This window comes from Erpetoichthys calabaricus, chromosome 9, assembly GCF_900747795.2.
Source record: "Erpetoichthys calabaricus chromosome 9, fErpCal1.3, whole genome shotgun sequence".
Lineage (NCBI taxonomy): Eukaryota > Metazoa > Chordata > Cladistia > Polypteriformes > Polypteridae > Erpetoichthys > Erpetoichthys calabaricus.
In genome coordinates this window covers 71,842,814-71,863,204 of record NC_041402.2, presented here as the reverse complement: position 1 = coordinate 71,863,204, position 20,391 = coordinate 71,842,814, and the positions used below count along the sequence as shown (strand labels likewise).

Here is a 20,391-nt window from a genome sequence, read left to right as displayed (position 1 = left end):
CCAATGACAGTAATTCCCTGCCGTTCCAGGGGTTGGTGTTGTGTGCTAATGCCTTTTCTCTTCCTCCCTCTGCAGACTGGAAAATTGATGGCTATACCATCACTGACGTCACGTTTCTGTGTCTGTCCAACTGTCTCCGCATGTTTTTTATTTGTTTCCAAACCTTCAATTATAGGGGATCACCAGTGTGGTGCCCCAACTCTTTAGCATGGCCTGTCTGATCTCTCACCCCATGTAGTACCTGTCAAGGAAATTCAACAAATTTCAAATATTTGACCTGTCTTGCTGTACATGTACATTCAGCGCCTTTCTTCTGTATCCTCTCGTGTTTAAACCTCTCTCGACCAGCACTCCCTCTGTCGAGCACATTCCCATGAAGCCTCCTTCTCAGACCCTGTCTTTATTTTTGAGCTACTTTGCTCATTTCCTGTTTGCTTTTATACTTCTCATCTGCGGAGGTAACTCTCAGTGTGGCTCCTACAGCCTTATTCCTCCTCATGTGTCTCATAGTTGCAGTTCCACTTTTGATTGCATCACCTAAAGTCAAACTGTCCATTCAGACTGCTTGCTGGGACTGGATACACACACACAAACACACACACACACAAAGACTTTAGTTTTTTATTATACAGAAGATAACCAGAGCTCCAAGAAAGAGTAATTAATTTAAAATTAACATAAACAATAACAGTTCGATTGGACTCATAGTCCCACAATGGTCTTCACACATGTCGTCTTGCAGCTGACAAGAATGTAGTCAAGCCATTGTAACTTTGCTGCTGTTTATAAATATTCACTTTATTTCAGTTTTGTTTAGCTTAAATCAAAGCAGTCAACTAGAGACAAGGTGTGAGCATGTATTGAATCGTGGGCTGATGGCAGTGTCTGATGTTAGTTAGAAACTTCTGCCCCTTAACAGAAAAGCATCGCAGTAACTATTAAATAAAGTGGAAGGAATTTGTATTGTGAGCAGTGTAAAATAATAGCCAAAAGAAAGCCAGTAAAACAACAGCATAAATGTAACAAAAATGACAAATGTATGAGAAAGTAATACTTTAGTGTTCCTAATTGCAATAGATAAGCTCTTGAAGAAAAGAATATAGACCTGGTTCTGGTGTTAGTAGACAAGAAGAAAATCGAGATGAGTGACTCACTGATCAAGCCCAGCAATGTACAAAAACAATTCAAAGGGTTAATGTAATACTGAGTGGTGTTTAGTGCAACTTAAGTGAGCAAATCTGCCTCCACTCTAAAAGCACAGGCAAGAAAAAATGTGAGTACTGTAATTGGGGAACATATGAATTGCCTAAGCAATATTAATAAAAGTATTTAGAATTACAAAGAGAACAATTGAAGCTGAAGCGATACATATGTTTCTAAGTTCACTTGGGAGTAAATATGAACACAGCAGTAAATATAAAACCAGTGTCCTAGTAGCACATATTCAGATTACAGCAATGTCTCCTCTTTGCTTGTATTTTTCTTTATATTTGTAAATTTCCCTCACTCCCGTTCTTTAATACTGTTTTATGTTCGTAGTTTTACCCTGCTCCCTTAATGATTTGTGACAGACGGATATCAGCAAGAGTGAAAGGGAAGGTCTACAGGACGGTAGTGAGACCAACTATGTTATATGGGTTGGAGGTGGTGGCACTGACCAGAAAGCAGAAGACAGAGCTGGAGGTGGCAGAGTTAAAGATGCTAAGATTTGCACTGGGTGTGACGAGGATGGTTAGGATTAGAAATGAGGACATTAGAGGGTCAGCTCAAGTTGGATGGTTGGGAGACAAAGGCAGAGAGGCGAGATTGCGTTGGGTTGGACATGGGCAGAGGAGAGATGCTGGGTATATTGGGAGAAGGATGCTAAGGATAGAGCTGCCAGGCAAGAGGAAAAGAGGAAGGCCTAAGAGAAGTTTTATGGATGTGGTGAGAGAGGACATGCAGGTGATGGGTGTAACAGAACAAGATGCAGAAGACAGGAAGATATGGAAGAAGATGATCCACTGTGGCAACCCCCAACAGGAGCAGCTGAAAGTTTTACCCTGCTCCCTTACCTTAATGTATGTCTGTCTGCAGGAGCGAGAAGTTATTTGCTATTAGTAGTGACGAGCAAAATGATTTGTGCAAAACTGAATTTGTCTGAAAACTCAACTTTTTACTTTGCAAAGTGGTAAGAAGTTAAGCAAAATGACACATTTTCTTGGCTAACTAGAAAGATTACAATATGCAAGCTTTCGAGGCAACTCATGCCCCTTCTTCAGGCAAGATGTAATCTTGATGTAATTTACTTTGCAAAAAAAAAAAAATTCTCAGAATATCACAGAAGATGGAAACTGTTTATTTCCTGTCTTGAAGTGTTTTCATGCTCTAATTCCACATGTGCCTGCGAGTCATTTAGTGATATATAATGATCTTAAGAGGGGGAAAAAATCACTGTAAATGTGCTGTGGAACTTGACCCGGACACAGACAGGCAGACATGTTAATTTCACCACCACACGTTTATTTATACAACTAATATTTACAATTATTGTGCCACAAACCCCAATCTTCCCCAAAGTCCAGGCCAACCACTCTGCCTCTTCGGACCGCCTCCTTCTCTCTTTCTTGAACCTTGTCCTGCTTCCACCCAACTCCAGCCTTGAATGAAGGGAGGTGGCCCCTTTTATCTGTACCCGGATGTATTCCAGGTGTGCCCCTGGTGTGGCGGAAGTACTGGGTTCCAGGGTCCTTCAGGCAGGGGGACGCCCCCTGGCAATGACCACGGTCCCCTACTGGGTTGGGCTTCCAAGCCCTGTACCCGTGGCCCCCAATACAACCAGGGCGGACGCCCCCTCGCGGTCTGGAGGAGGAATAAGCCATCCTCCTGTCTTCCTAGGCGTCCCAGCCGGGCATGAGCCCCGTCCGGGTGCCACAGTGCATATCCTCAACTAGAATAAGGCAGTTGTTAGGTGCCGACAGGAGGGGAGGGAGAGGTGGCAGTGGCGAGTTTCTGTGTCCTGAGTAATCCTGTGGAAAAAACAAGAGTGATGAGCACGGCCTGGTGTGTGTCTTTGTGAGGAAAATATGCAGCATGTTACATTTTTTAAAATAGACTCCTCCATGGTGATGTGAATAAGACACAGAAATAGTTCAGATTACGTGAGTGGCACAGCTGTAGAAAAGAACACAGTGTCACAGGAGGCTGGGGGACAGACCCAGCCGGGACACCTGGAAGGACTGGGAGGTGGCGTATACGTCCCCTGGGCCACAAGGAGGCAACCGCCCTGGATCTTGAAGGGACCACGGGAGAGAAGCAAGGAGGCTCAAGCCCACTGGGGCCTGTGGCCACCGCCAGGGGGCACCCCAAGCCTCAGGGAGCCCAGGAACCATTCACTTCCGCCACACCCGGGAAGATGGAGGAAGATCCTTCCAGGGACGCCCAGAGTGCTTCCAGGTGCAAGAGCATCATCGAGCACCTGGAGCACATCCAGGTGGGAATAAAAGGGGCCGCCTCCCTACAATCGGGAAGCTAGTCGGGAGTGGGAGCAGGACGAAGCTCCCGTGGAGAGAGGAAAGGCGTCCTACTGACAGTGAGAGAGAGGCCCATATTAGGGGTGATTGGTGCTGGGAGCACTGTGTTCTGTGCGGGACTGTGTTTATTGAAAATAAAGGTGTGCTTTTATAAAGACGTGGTCTCTGTCTGGTGGTGTTTGGGCGTATCTCACAACGGGCATACATCATAATGTGAACAAGGCAGTATTCCTGTTTCCCCATACACAAAAAAAAACCTTTAAAACCCCCCAAAAACTCTTTTTAGTGAGTTTCATTCTTCACAGTAGCAATATTGCCTGTAAAATAAATTTTAGTGTCACATTTGTGAAAATGCATGTTAAACAAAACTTGCCTGTTTCATTCATCACTCGCTAGTACGACTCTTTTAGGGCCACAGTTACCTAAGATGATGGTACAGTATAAGGCTCTCCGCTGCCTCAGCTTTTAGCTGTGGCATTTGATAGTAAGAGCTGCTACTGTCCTTTAGCGCTAGTCTTCTTTTGTACATTTCTGAGTTTTCTTGTCTGGCAGTACTTTTCTGTGGATTTCAATTTTTACTTTTGTTCATTCATTTTTGGATATTGGCTATGATCGTTTTTCTTTTCTTAATATTGTTCTAGTTAGCTCTTGTTTAATTCCATTGGAGTTCCTATTTGATTCATTCTTCCATTGACTGTTCTGTTTTGCTTTTTAAATAATTATTAAAGTATAACTTATAACCAAACTTAAAGGTTTTGGCTTTTCCATTGTTTCAGCTGTGATAGGGCTATGTACTATATCTTCAATAGAAAAATGACAAATGATGTGCTGTAATTAAGTGTAAGATTTCTTTTATGCAAATTCTGTCAGACACAGCAGTGGACTGAGGGTGTTTTCCTTATTAAATAATTTTCTTTCCTCCAGCATTTCATGAGGCCATTCCATCACTGTGGAGTCACAGCTGATAGTCACTTCCTTGGTGCCTGGTTGTTGTCTGTGCCCTTATGTTCTTCTCAGTGTACACATACTGTCATATGTGCTTTGGTGCAGTGCTCAGTAAACAGGGGCTGATAACAGAACAGGCTGTCCCAACCTCTGCAGTTGCGAAATGAAGGACACTATTCTAACTGCAGGTGTTAATACCCCATCTTCTGGTATGGCTTATATATTGTGGCATGCATGGTCTTCTTGTTCTTTGTGCTTGTGTCCAGCTCTGTGGTGTTGTCTTTTGTTTGCTTGAAGGAGGTAGTTATCATAGAATCTGAATCACTTTTATTCATCAGCACTTATACTTATACAGCTGAATCCAGCAGAGTTGCTCAGATGAAGACAGTTCTCCAATAGGCTATCATTTGGGTTGTTTTTGGATAGATGTCAATATGGATGCCTGGGGTGTGACACCTTTGTGTGGGTATCTGTGTATTTTCCAACAGTACTTGATTTGGTGGTTTTCCTCATGCTTTCCAAAAGATCCCACCACCTTTGTACAGCCACTTATTTTTTAAGACGAGAGATTGCATCTCTAATACAATTGTAAAATTTCACTGTGGTGAGACGCATTTTTACAAATGTGTAGGATTTTGCATATCATGTAATAGAACATTTTCCAGCACAATAGTATGACTTTAGGAAAAACTCTGGTATGAGTGGAATAATATATAGAACCATAATTTTAATAAAATAATGTAAAAGATACACTCTCATGTCACTTCTGGGATTTCTGTCTTTATAAAAGTAAATGTACTTCATGTTCATTATTGTGTAAGAGGGTGAAGGAATGGGAGCTGAAGGAGAGGCCAGGAGATGTATGCCACTCTTCCACTTGATCCACACAGGATTGTTAGATCTCAGAAGTAAAACAATGTGAATACAAGAGATGAAGAAAGGTGAAGTGGTTTAAAGCAAAAACAAATTTGAATGACAATGTGCTGGTAAAATCAGTATATAAGCAGTATTTTATGAATGAGTCATTTAAATTTCAAATGTAAAATGGTATATTCACATTCTGGTTTACTAGAGAAATTATACAACTCTAAACCATTTTTCTTGTGAGAATTAATTCATTTATTAATTTTTTATGCACCCACTACAAGGGTGGAACAACCTACCGTAGAAACAATGCGTGTCATACAGGAACCAAAACTGGACAGGTCACCAATCCATCATTGTGCACATTAACATAAATTTCAAGTGTATCAATAACCTCCAGTTCATATTATGTACAGTATATTCTAACGGTGAAGTTAATGTTAAAAAAAAAAAAAAATGTTTACACTGAAGCTCTCAGAAAATATTCTCATTAATAAAAATAAATAAAATAACAGAAACAACAGAATGAGTATCCATCCTTCCATTTTCCAACCTGCTGAATCCAAACACAGGGTCATGGGAGTCTGCTGGAGCCAATCCCAGCCAACACAGGGCACAAGGCAGGAACCAATCCCAGGTAGGGTGCCAACCCACAGCAAATAGAATGAGTAATAAATACTTATTCGTTTCCTGACCCCACTTCATTTTTAGAGGGTCACAAGAAGTCAATGGCTATTCAGGCAGCATCCAAAACAAGAAAGGATGGAACTCCCTGATTTGAGCATTTTTTGCCCTCAGCACACCCCAGTCATTTAATTTTTGACATGTCAGATAGCAGGCTTACAACATGTGTTTTAATTGAGGCAACCTATCTTCTGCAATTATATTAAGGCTAACAAAACAATTAAAATGACAAGACTGGACAGTTGACGGTGTCCGGACCATTTGAGATTAAACCAAGGGTAACGCACAACTGAAAGTTTTCAAGATCACATAGAATTTGGCATGTTGTAATCAACCACTTGTAGGAAAACACAAATTCCTACAGCACAAAAGGTTTAGGTGACTTCTTAATGGGGTCTGTATTGATACTGTACACCACATACTGTACTAATTTCAAAAGCATTTGGAATTTTTATAATGAAATGTAGTAAAGAAAGAGGCTTAGACATCTCAGACAAAAGTCAAGAAATGCCAGCTAAATTAACTGTAGCATGAATATCACTGAGTAAATGGGAATGGAGGTGTAGGGGGTCACAACAGACACAGAACAGGAGCTGCACAGAAACTGACACGGCATTTCAGTAACATAATCCATACCCGACACTAGTCAAATTTATCTGGCTGGAAACTGAAATGCAAGCCTCTGAATTATTATTACTACTTGTTATCTGGCAGACACCTTTACCCAAGGCTAATATTTAGAACAATGGGATATGTGACAATTATGTATCGTATTCTTGAGGCCCAGGCAGATTAATTGAGTTGTATACAGTGTAGTGACTGCAGGAATTGAGTTGACAGCCAGGTTTAAAGTTCACAGCCCCTGTCACTACACCTTACCTGCATGATGTAGTATACAATAAGCTTGAAACATTAATAGATAAATGTTGCAAATGTGACACTGAATCAACCTCTTCTTATCCATTTTATATTGTGGTATACAGACGTAATGATTTAAATGATCAATTGCGATAACACCTGCAGGTCCATTGTCAAAACGTGGGAGTAATTACAAACTAAACCAGTCCTCCATGCGAGTTAAAATAATTTTTCTTTTTGTTAATGACCTATGTGCTACTTCACTGCGCTCTTTCTACCTGACATAATTTATAATGATTTGTGCAAACATTCTTATTGAAAAAGTGAATTATCCAAAATGATGTACTAATTACCTGGTTTAAAACAACAATAAAAGAACTAAACGATTTAAGTTTTAATCATAAAGTCACAATTACTTACCGTAATACATTTCAAAACTGATTTATTTGCTATGGTAAAGAGAACATAAAGATGCCACATATATTGCATTTAGATTCAGTGAGTAATACTGGAGGATTATCTGAAAAGTGTAAGCTAATATTAAGCATATTTTATTAATCTTCCGTAGCAGAGTCACACTCTACTGTAAATATTTCATACTTTAAAAGACATCCTTTGAGATTTTTCCACACTTGGTGTGTTTATCTTGCAATATCCATACAAAGTCTTGGCAAGTAAAATAGACAAATACATAATACTGCTATCAGAATGAAGACATCCTGAACAAGAGAGGTTGTTCTTTGCTGTTAAAAGTATTTCTTTGAGCTCTTCAAAACCAAGTAAGGATGGTAAACATTAGTCTACTGCAGAAATGCCTTTTGAATGAATAAAGTTTATATAAAGAGAAACCTATTAATTTATGTTTAAATTTGAGTCAGACTTCTATTTAGTGTCAAAATGAGAGCAAAACTGCTGAAACTGTTCTGAAGTGTGTACCTGATCATCTGTGGTAACTGAGTAAGTAATATATGATTTGCGTTCGTAACAAAGCTTGTTAAACATGATATAAAAAGAAATGATCCTTCAAAAACAAGCATGAAAAGGTTAAGAAAATAATCACTGATTAACATGAAACACAAAAGATTCTTTACAATAAAATACATTTCTGTATAAAAATATATTTTTTATAAAATCACATTCTTTAAATATTGACATGATTTTTAAGTCTTCTTCGGTTTTTGGGCATTTTAACAAAAATAGGAACACTGCTTCAAGCAAACACTTAATAAACATATGCATACCAAATTATCAGAATTCCAAAATACTCATATATATATAAGTTGATGATTGTCCCATTGAAATTTCTTTCAAAGCTCTTTTAAAAAAATTGTCATACAATAGATGCATGATGACTCTTAGAGGATGTTCAACATTTTTCTCAGTCTCTTGCCACCAGAATTGTCCCCAGGAGTTCCTCCCTATGTCTACTGATCTTCTCTATGGGATTTTTAGACTTGTCTTCTCTTATTCTTGATTTTTTTGTTCTTGTTAATGTGCTTTTATAATGTTGGATCAGTTTATATTTATTGTTTTTGTCACTGAATTTTTTTTCTAATTTCCATTATACAATTTCTAATCATGGTAACCTAACTCACTTGTATTATACTTTCTTTTTAAATAAAGTCTCAATTTACATTCCAACAAATAATACATACAGTCAGTCAGTCATTATCCAACCCCCTATATCCTAACACAGGGTCACGGGGTAAGCTGGAGCCAATCCCAGCCAACACTGGGCGCAAGGCAGAAAACGAACCCCGGGCAGGGATACAGCCCACCGCAGGGCTAATGCATACATATTATTTTAAAAATTCCAGAGCACTATCACAAACAATGAATTATAATTCAAACAGTTGTTTAGACTGCACAAATAACACATTCAGAAAGTATTCAGACCCCCTTCACTTTTTTCACATTTTGCTATGTTGCAGCCTTATACTGAAATCATTAATTTTTTTCCAACATCAAGCAACACTTAATACCCCAGAATGAAAATGTATTAAAAATAACAAAACTGAAATATCACATGACACAAATATTCAGACCCTTTGCTATGACACTTAAATTTTGGCTTGAGATGTCCTTAAACTTATTAAAGGTGAACTCCGAACAAGGTGTAACTGATTGTACGTGGTTAGGAAAGGCACACACCTGCCTACAGAAAGTCCCACACTTGAAAATTTGTATAAGAGCAAAGTAAGAAATTGCCAGTCATGGCGTATATCTGGGGAAGGCTACAAGAAATGTCTCCAGCAATGAACATTCCCAAGAGCACAGTGGCCTTCATAATTTTTAAACTGAAAAAGTTTGGAACAACTATGACTCAGCTGAGCAAAGGAGGGAGAATGTTTTTGGTAAGTGGTGATCAAGAACCGGGTACTCACTATGCCTGAGCTCCAAGAACCTGTGTGGAGATAGGCTGAAACTTCCAGAAGGGCAACCATCACAGCAACATTGCCCAAATTTGAGCTTTATAGCAGACTGGACAGATGGAAGCCTTTCCTCAGTAAAAGATACATGAAAGCCTGCTGGGAGTTTGCAAAACGGCTCCTAAAGGACTCTCAGACTGTGAGAAGAAAGATTATCTGATCTAATGAAACCAAGTTTGAACTGTTTTGCCTCAACTCTAAGTGTCACTACTGGGGGAAACTAGACTACACTCATCACCAGTGCAAAACTATTCCAATGTAGATGCATGTTATGTGGTTGCTTTTCAACAGCAGAGACTGGGAGACTACAAGGTCAAGGGAAAGCTGAACGCAGCAAAATACAGATACCCTAAATGCAAACCTGCTCCAGGTGAACCTCACGTGGGCTTCCAAAAAGGATAATGACCCTAAGCACAAAGTAAAGACAACACAGGAATGGCTTAGGGACAATTCTGTGCATGCCATTGAGTGGCCCAGCTAGAGCCTGTACTTGTACCCAATTAAACATCTCTGGAGAGACCTGAAAACAGCTGTACTCTTGGTTGCCTTTCAAGATGACAGAGCTTGAGAGGATCTGCAGAGAAGAATGTCAGAAAATTCCCAAATCCAGATGTGTGAAGCTTTTCCTGTCATACCCAAGAAGACTCCATGCTGTAGTCATTGCCAAAAGTGCTTTTCACTAAGTACTGAGTAAAGGTTCTAAATACTTGTGTCAATACGATCTTTCAGCATTTTCCTTTAAAGTAAATTAACAAAAAATGTGCAAAATCCTGTTTTTGCTTTGTTACTCTGGGTGTTGCTCAAAATGACTTTAGTGTTAGCCTGCAACATTACAAGGTGTGAAAAGGGGAAGGGGTTTAAAAACTTTCTGAATGTACTGTATAAATAAAGAGTTAATAGTCGTCAGCAATGGGCATTCCTTCTCAACAATAACAGAAAATTGCATACTACTCAAAAGGTACCAGAATAGCATTTTCCCCACTAAGTATTGGTGGCGCTCTAATAGGGGTAGTGTGGGATGGGTAACAAACATTACATTCTCAATAGATGATATTTTGAAAAACATCAAAGGAAAGATCTAAAGTGGTGGAGGGGAAATAAATCAGAACTACTCTCAAAAAGTTGATGAACTGGCCACTCACATTGCCATACAACAGGCGCATTACTGATCTCCGAGTGTGATGTCCACACCACATCTGTACTGCAACAGAGCATTACAAGTAGACAAAAATATAAGAGAAGTCAATATTAAAATTTTCACTGTGATAAATCAGTAGAAGGGTTTATATATTTTAACTCTAATATGATTTAAAACAAAACGACATACTATTTATGAGACCATTAAATCAATATTTGAGTACCATGGCTTTGCTCACATGCTACATGTTTGATTGATCTTCTGCGGTAGAAACATAATAAAATGAGATTCAAGAAACGTACGCATAGGTAAAGACTATAGGTACACCCACATATTTCTACACCATTGGCAAGAGAGTTGTCACCTTTGGGCAAATTTAAACAAGTTGTGGTAACTGGCATCTCCCTGGACACGTGTATATCCAGGGCCATCGAGGAGAGTGTTTAGTTCCAAATACTTTAATGGGTTCATTTAGGAGGATTCAACCTTGATCATATATAATAATTAATCTAGCATCTTGCCTCAGTGTGTATAGGGGACAACCACTACAACTGCATATAAAACTTCCAAGGACATTCAAGAGATAAACAAATACAAATAAAAAATGAAATCCTATGCCATTGCTGACAACAAAATAGCAGAGGGGAGATTCCCAAAACATCCCTTAATTGTTACAAATTTACTAAAAGTCATCCTCATCAGTTGTCAACAAGTCAACAGTAATACAAAAGCATTTACAACTGACATTTGAGGCAGTTGTTATTTTCACTAGCAATGATGCAACAACAAACAAGAAGAAGAAGAAACATACAACATCCAGTTAACACTAAAACATAAAATACAACTTTAAAGATGGATGGGGGATCAAGTTTTTATACCCAGATTTAATAATAGTGTTAAGTTTGGAGATCAAGTACGTGTAGATAGATTCAAAATTGGCCATCTGTTAATGTCTTGCAAAACTTTAGTCAATCCACTCCACTTTATTTGAGTTGGTGCCTCAAGATATTTAAGTCAAAGGGATAACTTCAGGGGATATTTATATAATCTCATGTTCTCCAGGGCAGTGGTTCCCAAATTCGGTCCTGGGGACCCACTGGAGCTACAGGTTTTTGTTCCAACCATATTCACAATCAATGATAATAATTGATCTCATTTAATTAACTGGTATTTTTTTCTCTTCTCTTATTCTGGATTCAGAAAGCACAGCAATATGACTTTGACATTCACAAGGCCTTTACAAACATTTCAGTTTTTGCTGTTGGTTGAAATGCCTAATTCTCTTTTGTTATATTATATTTTCTTTGTGGCTAGGAGTAGTTTCCTAAATGAGTAAAACTCATAAAATGCTACTATTCATACTCCTAAAAGTAGGACCACATTTGTGCCAATCTCTTTAGATTTTTAACCAGTTAGGATAGTTTTTTTTTTTTCTACACTGACACTTGGAAATACAGAAGCTGGTTTGTAAGACCCAAGGACATCCACACCTATGAAGATCATTCTTATTTTTCACTTTAAAAATCCTTACTTCTTCAGCTCCTTTCTTTTGTCAGAAGGTTTTGTTTTTTCACAAAATAAGTTTATTTTCATTTTCAGAACAAAGTCCTCTTTTGTTTGATATTGTTTTAAATTAAAATCAAAATATCTAATCAGATGTCTGCTATAAAAGTGTTATTTTTGTTACTTTGAGGTTTTCCTGGCCCCCTTTTCACTTTGTACCTGATGGCATGTCAACTAACAGGCAGCAAAATCTCTTAAAAAGCACCATAATTACATTATTTCACATGGGAATATTCTGTAGTTTACTATAAATACAAACATGAATTATTTCATAATTCAGTAACCTATATTAATTTATGACAAAAAACTAAAGTGTTCTGAGTAATTCTGAGCTAAAATAGACAACAGTTACAGTAATGTCATCTCTGTACATCCTGGCCAGATCATCAGGCAAGCTTACCATGGCAGCTAATCGTTCTTGCTCAATTTCCTTGTATTCATTGGTGCCAATGGCATGCCGGATTAAATGAGTGGCAACATTGGTATCATAAGGGGGCACAGTTCTTGTTCTTCGCTTTATCAAAAGACTATGCATCTCTCCTAAACTAACCTGCTTCTCACTAGTAGAAACTGGCTCATTGGCATGAATTCCAGTTAAATGCTCTGCCACCAGCATAACTGCTTCCTCGTTACTCAGCATATCCCAGAGGCCATCAGAGGCCAAAATGAGGAACTTATCCTGAGGTCTCAACCTGTGGTAAGTTACCTCTGGCTCTACCTTCAAATATGGTGGTGTATGATAATTGGGAGGCGAATACTGCTGAATGTTTAGGGATTCTAAATCAAAGCCATTTTCTAAAATACTCTTTTGAAGATCCTTGCTCCATTTAAAGCGGACATCCCCAAAGGCTCTAAAAGGCATCAAAAGTCCAAGCAATCTGTTTTCAACTATAACTGTGTCCTTCTCTTCCATGGGATGCTCAGACAAAACACGTAACACTTCTGCCTCATTTAAAGCATTGTGGTCATTAGTCAAAGGCAAAGATGACCAGCTTCCGTCTTCATTTTGAACTCCTAGTACTGCTCGGCAATCTCCAGTGTTGGCAATATGCAAGTTGGCATTTTCCACATGAGCTACACAGGCAGTGGAGCCAGCAAATGCTACCTGAATAGCTGTATTCTTCATCAGGTCATTGTTCAAAGGAATCTGGGCTTCCAGGGAAATATCAGAGTCCAGCCTCTTAAAAGCATGAGAGAGTGCATCCTTTTTACTCAATCCCTCAGCATTATCAGAGTCTATAAGCTCCTGCCAGAAAACTCTGAGTTGGTCTATATAAAGAGATGCAGATTCTCTGTAAATGTAATCATTTGAGTGTTTATACCATTGTAGAATGGGCAAAACTGGTTTCATATGCTCCACTGCAAATTCAATGTCCACCAGATTTTTCTGAGGCATAAGAGCCATTGCAATGTAATAAAGAAGGCGTTCACTCACAGCCTGTGCACAAGCAAAACCAGCATGCCCATCAAATACACCAAACATCATGCCTTTAGTCTGCATACAAGTGGCTACACTCCTTCGGTCCTCTGTAGGTGAGTTTGCTGGGAGCTGATTACTCTCAAATCTAAGCACAGAACTGAGACTTCTACCATCAAATTCTGGGATCCTGACTGACAATTCATTGGCTCTGAGGATCGTGTTGATTTGAACAGGAGAGAGCTGGCATTGAAATACCTCTTGGGTGAAGGAACATCTTTGATCCTTCCTTAATTGGAAAACTACATTTTCAGGATCTCTAAAAATTCTTGCTGTCACAGTATGTTGTGGTTTCACCTGCCTCCACTTACAAATTAGTTTTCTTGAGTACTGTCGGCATTGCTTTTGGAAATAATTAGTTTTCTTTTTCACACTGTGCAAAAAAAAGCACGATACAGTGCTGAACATCTTCTACTCTTCTGGAGGACCTTAAAAAAATGAAGAAATTATTATTGAATCTATGCAGGTGCACTACAGGCAATCAATATAACTTCTAAAACAAATTATGTTCTCGTTCAATTTTTCACCAATTAATCCATGTATAGGTGAAGCATATTCCTGGAGTCATGGTTGCATAATAGAAAATAGTCTTAACTGCGACCTTAGGGTCCAGGCAGTCACATAAACTGAAACAATTCCAAGTCAATAATTGGGGGAAAACTTGCGTACTGGGGAAACTCATGCAGATTAAGGAGATTATTCAAACACTTCAACGAATCTGTGAAAAAAATTCAGTTACACCAACTCGTGAAGAAATTATAACACTGTAACATTCTTAAGACTGCTTAATCCAGTTTGGCTAAGAAGGAACACTATTTTAATTTTGTACTTAAAAATTATGGCATAACTGCAAAATGTACAAAACTATAATACACACAGATAAAATCACATTACCCTGAAAACATAATCTTTTAATACATGATTAAAGTAGTATATCCTTGCCGTATTACTGTTATCCTCAGCATTAACATGTGTAATTGAAATTAGAGCAAAAACTGCTTTTACCTGTTTAGCCCACCTACTAACCCTGACGTTGTAACTCACTGTGCACAAAACATGTCGGACACATGTGATCAGCTAAACTTATCTAAGAACAGTCTATTCTATAACTACCCCCTGCAAAAACATTTTGCCTCACCCTGAGTAATTGTATACTGAATCTAGACCAGAAATTACTAAAATAGTATAAGATACTAAACTAATGGTAACTGAGAAGCAAGGTTTTTGGATCACATCAAAAAATTTCTACCTTGTGCATTAAATAAAGACAGTATGTGCCCTCACTCTCTATGGTAATACTAACAATAATGCTAATCTCTGATATTCGACAAGCAAAGGTAAATGATCACCAACAGACTTCAAGTCAGGCATCACTTACTGAGTTTCTTAGTGTAGGGGGTCTACTAAACAAACCTTTGAATAATAATAATAATAATAATAATTCATTACATTTATATAGGGCTTTTCTCAGTACTCAAAGCGCTATCCACACAGGGAAGAACCGGGAAGCGAACCCACAATTTTCCACATATTCCTTTAATAAGCAGTCACATCTACTGTGTGTCTCCATCAAGCAGAGTAAGAGTGGTTGTATCATCAGAACACTTCATAATGTGGTTGTTTTAAGCTTCTACTAAATAATGTGTTTGTACATTATATAAACAAAACTGGAGAGCTCACACACCCTTAAGGGACAAGTGTAATAATAATCAAATGTATATTCAGAGGGACTCTAACTCTGACTTATTAGATATGTTGTTTCAAAAATTAATAACGTCATTTTATAAAAAAAACTGACAACCAACTGTAGCAGTATATTAGGAAGAGTGCAGGGTATTCAATTGTCATAGCACAGTAAGCAGAACATATACCTGCAACCTATCAAATAATTAACTAAAATGGCATTAGCCTTTTGATGCTCAAGGTGTTTGATAAAAAGATGAAACAGATTTTAACAACATCAGCAATGTCTGTTGTGCAAACACCTGAGAGGGACATTGAAACAAAATACTTCATAGGTCTGAAGAAATGAAATTTCACACTGTCCTTACTCAAGCCTTTAACCTTCTCTTCTCACCTCCAGCTGAGCATCCAAGTTTATTAAAGTTTAGAAGACTTCACCAATAATCAAGAGATGAAATCTTTAGGTGGCACTGTTTAAATTGAGGACAAAAAAATGAGAGAATAGCAAGTACCTTGCAGTCTCTTTGTGCATGCATTTGCGTTCAATTAGTCTCAGCTTTACACCCATGACCCCAGACAAGAAATCACTTGGGGGAAGGAGATATGGAGAAACAGATATCGGTGTGTGAATACACTTATAACTGCCACAAAGACCATATGGCGTAGCTAGTTAGCCATTCTTTGATATATATGCAGAGAGTTTGTTTTTTTATTTAGCATTTTGGTATTGTTCTTTGGTATTTTACACCTAGAGTCTCTGAAGTGTAGTTATTTTTTATAAAGAACATTTGAGTAGGACTTCATGAGACAGATGATTTAGCCATGAACAAGCGTTTGCACCTGCCACACTTATTCTTCAAGAACATTTGTTGGGAAAGTTCAAATTTCATTGACATATCTAATCTATCTTGTTTTTTTACAATTTTTTGAAATTTCAAAAACTCCCATTGAAAAGCACAGGTAAATTTACAAACCCTTCAGTATTAAAACTGAAAAACATTCTGAGCAAGTTTAATTATGGATAAATTTACTATTTCAAATTTATCTTGCCCTGCGATGGGCTGTTGCCCAGCTTAGGTGCTGTACCCGCCTTGTGCCCTATTTTTGCTGGGATGGGCTCCACCATATCTATGATTCCTGTCCTGGACATGCAGATTAGAAAAATGAATGAATGAAAAATTTACCTTGAGAGAGGTTACTTCAACTTGTAAACATTGTACATTTTTGTCTTTTAGCCATCCAGCAGCTGCTCTTAACAGTAAAATCAGGAAACACTGGCATATTCATGTGTACTGCAGTGGCATGTGCTAGAATGAATCTCTGTCTCAGCAGCTCATTTCTCTTGTGCCTTGAAATTGTTGTGGGCAAGTTACATGATGTTCCTGCCAATAAAAGTAAAAAAACATAAGCAACATAAGTTCCCTAGCCGTGGCCTGGTAACACATTTTGCATACAGCAAATAAACGTTCACTGCAGATTTCTGCTACAACAGAAAAACATATAGGTGCATTATTTGCAGATCATAATGATTCAATATTTCTCTGACGCTATAATTTATCAGCAACTAGCCGTCCCCCATGGCTTCGACCTCGTAGAAGTGAAACAGGACAGTGAGGAGGGCTCCCTACTCCTGATGTCACACTTCTCCCTCCCCTCGGCCCGCAGCCTCTGTCTCGGATTAGCACTCCTGCAAGCAAACTATGATTCTTAGCGCGATGACAGAAGTCACAAAATCAACCGGAATGTTCAAGCATATTCTAGAAAAAAGCCTGATATAAGTCCGTTAAGTAGTTCTCTTGTTCGTTAGCTAAGCGGAAGTAAGATACGCCCAGAAGCTGGCGCATGAGTGAGGAGGGCCCCACCCCCTTCCCCTTGGCCCACTGCGTCTCTCTCAGATTTGTGCAAATAAATCGGTACCACAAGCGAACTATGATACTTGGCGCGATGGAATCAGCCGGAATGTTCAAGTAAATTATAGAAAAAAACCCGATCTAAATCTGTAAAGTAGTTCTCTCTTGAAAAGTGGACAGACAGACGTTGGACTTTATATATATATATAGAGAAGTGCTATTATCATGTTATACACCATGGGTGAGTGCAGCCAATAATTTTACCTTAAGACTTTGTGCTTTGGGCTCCATTTTCCACTACATGATGTGGTAAAGAGCTGCTTTAAACTATGCCTTTAATGTACATATATAACACATATAATTGAATTATATTATCTGTTTTGTTTTTAATATGACTAACTATAACAAAAATATTAAATGAAGTATGGCAACTAGCTCTTTGATGAAGTCACTTGAAAATTAAAATCACTCCAAATTTCAAAACTGTTGACCAAGTCTCCGAATGCATGTATGCTTTCCCTTGTCCCTTTCTTTTCCAAAAGCAATAATGAGAATATTAAAAGTAATCTGACTGCTAGGTTTTCAACACTTCAAATGAACTAAGCCCCCCCCTTTATGCTACTGCCAGTATCCTACAAAATGTCCAACTTACCCTGTGTTATGTAACAAAATTAGTATTATACACATTATGATGCATTCTTTTAGCAAACAGGCACTGTTACAGATGGTTAATCTGGCTGTTTCACCAAGCAAAAGAATCCAAATTTGATTTAAATTCCAATATGTGTACTCTGTGAACCCTCCTGTCAGAAATCTGAAATGTCAGCTAATCCACCGCAGGACATTCTTTTACACAGAGGGTATCCCAGACTAAATGTACCAAAGAAAACTAAACTGTTTAATTATTACCCAGGATACTAACATAAATAGTAGACATGTTTACTCAATGAACTGTATTGCAGTTTAACAAATAAAGCTGTTATTTTTAACTAAATAAACAAGATGAGTTCTGTACCAAGAATTTGGGAATAACTGAACAACAACTTACAAAATTAAGCAAAGTACATGTTAAACAGAGGCACCAGGCCTTGCTATATTTCCCAACCCTCAATTTTAGTTTACTTGGCCTGAAGAACCACCAAACACCTCTTCTTATAGTATATTTACCAGTGACACCAGCAAACCTTTGAAACAGACTGACCCTCCTTCTTTTTTCCCTGAAACAAATGTTGTGATATGAATACTGGGTGACACTGTGGCTCATTGGTTACAAATTCTGCATTTCTGCTCTAAAGTCCTGGGTTTTGTTTTCTGGCAGTATATGTATAGAGCCTGCACACGCTTCATTGCTACATACAATTTTCCCGTTAAGTATTGCCCTAAGCTCAAGTGTATTACATTAATGGTACACTATAATTTGTTTGTGCACATTTAGCATGCCCTGTGATGAGTATACTTCTTATACAAGGTTGCTCCTTGAATTGCTTCCAATGCAAACAGTATAGGCACACATTCCATGTGACCCTGTAATGGTAAAAACAAGTTCAAAAATTGGACGACCTGCCGGCGTTAACACTTGGTGACTTTAGAATTACCTTGTATAGTTATTATTTTCAAGAAAAAAAAAATTTACTCTGGTGGTTTGTTCCATACCACATGAATTAACATCTGTCATGTATGCATTAGTATGCTGTTTATTTGAGAAACTCTTATAAAATGTAAACATTTTAACCATTTCAATCTAGCAATTAATTACACACCATCCATTTTCTAAACCAACTTTGTACACTACAATGTTGCATGAAGGCTTAAATGTTTCACTTAATTGTTTTTCAGACGTTAACTCGATAAAAACCATTAAGAAGCATACACCAACACTGCAGTGTCTTACAGCTTCCAAGACCTTAGTGCCTTAGTGTATCTGTGTGGCGTTTGTATATCGGACCTGTGGCTATATGGGATTTCTCCTGGAGCAAGCAGGCTGGTTTGTGATTATAAATTAGCCCGATTGGAGAGAGTGTACCCTGTAATGGGGTGACATCCCCACATGGTAGGGCTCTGACTTACTCTAATTCGGCTAGAATATGCATGCATTGTTTCCTTGAACTGCTTCCTTAAAATTGGATTAACTAGGTTTACTAAACGGAGGGATGGGTGAATTGATGTGAATTGGTGTGTATGTCTCTGGAGCATCAGGCGCAAAGATGAAAGCAACGCCTGACGTCTCAGCAGTCCACGCAGTGTATTATTAAAATGAGACGGTAAAAGAATCAAAAGCATTGCACGAGCAACTTGGACCTAAATCTATGTATCTATCTAAAACTGACGTACCACAAAGTATAATTTTAGAGAGGAATCTGTGCGAGATCTGCCATGCTGCGGAGAAACGAGAAGAGAACACATGAGGGCGGGCTGAGTAACGGATAGGCACGCGGAAAACGTCTTCAGCCAGCGCTATACTTGGGGGAAAGAAATAATTTAACTAAATATTACAAATTCCAAATACAATGCACGTGACTATGATATGTGTTTTTAAATACCTATCATAAAGTTCTAAAATGAAACATGAAAAGATAAACATTCCATCCTACATAAATAAATGGGAGGCAAGCGGCTACTACATCACCATTTCGTTATTACTCATACTGCAACAAATAAAAAACGATAGTAAACTGTTCCTGTCACATATACAAATACATAAGGTCGTGCAAAAAGACAATTTCCCCTCGGGGTTTAATACAGTGTAACAAATAACAAACAAATAAAATAAAATGAAATCCAGCAACGGAAAAGGTTGCATTTATAACGGTTAAAACATAGCACGGAACGCCATGCTTTGCAGCTATTTCGATATCAGAATTACAGTGCATCATCACTTAAGTATTACTTTACTCACGGTTTGGGTCATTCTTTCATAACTGCCCAATAACTGAAGGTACCCATTTTCCTTCTGCACATACACAATTCTTAACTAAATCAACTTCCTTTCGTCATCGTGTTAAAACAAAGCAAGCACCGCCCACGACGTTCCAAGTGATTGGGCAGTGCACGTTACCTGCGGTCTGATTGGTGCAACGACTGTCTGGCGAAGATAAAGTAGATAAAATAATTAGCTGTATTACAGTTATTTTACAAAGTGTGTGACAATTTATTAATATTCATTTTCTGTACTAAAGTTTCCAGTTCATAGTTGTTATTAAAACTTTTAACTAAGGGCTTTGTATAGAGCCCGATATGTATTGATTACAGTGCTGAAATCTGTGGATTGTAATTTGATAAGGTGGGCGCCGTGAGTAATATTTTAACCTGTTTGCATATAAACGGGGTCTGTATTCTAAAACAGCAACATGGACTTTTAAACCTTATTGTTAAGAAGACTAAAGATGAA

At 38.2% G+C, this 20,391-nt stretch overlaps 1 protein-coding gene across 1 annotated transcript; it reads right to left on the bottom strand.

The window, feature by feature from the left end:
- Positions 1 to 8,208: 8,208 nt before the first annotated feature.
- On the bottom strand, positions 8,209 to 19,992 carry pdp2 (putative pyruvate dehydrogenase phosphatase isoenzyme 2). Its single transcript, XM_051932055.1, has 3 exons — positions 19,900 to 19,992; positions 16,338 to 16,535; positions 8,209 to 13,898 (listed from the first exon to the last, which is right to left on the bottom strand). The coding sequence occupies exon 3, from the start codon at positions 13,876 to 13,878 to the stop codon at positions 12,301 to 12,303; it is 1,578 nt and encodes a 525-aa protein (XP_051788015.1). The 5' UTR covers positions 13,879 to 13,898; positions 16,338 to 16,535; positions 19,900 to 19,992; the 3' UTR covers positions 8,209 to 12,300.
- Between the last annotated feature and the right edge of the window lie 399 nt (positions 19,993 to 20,391).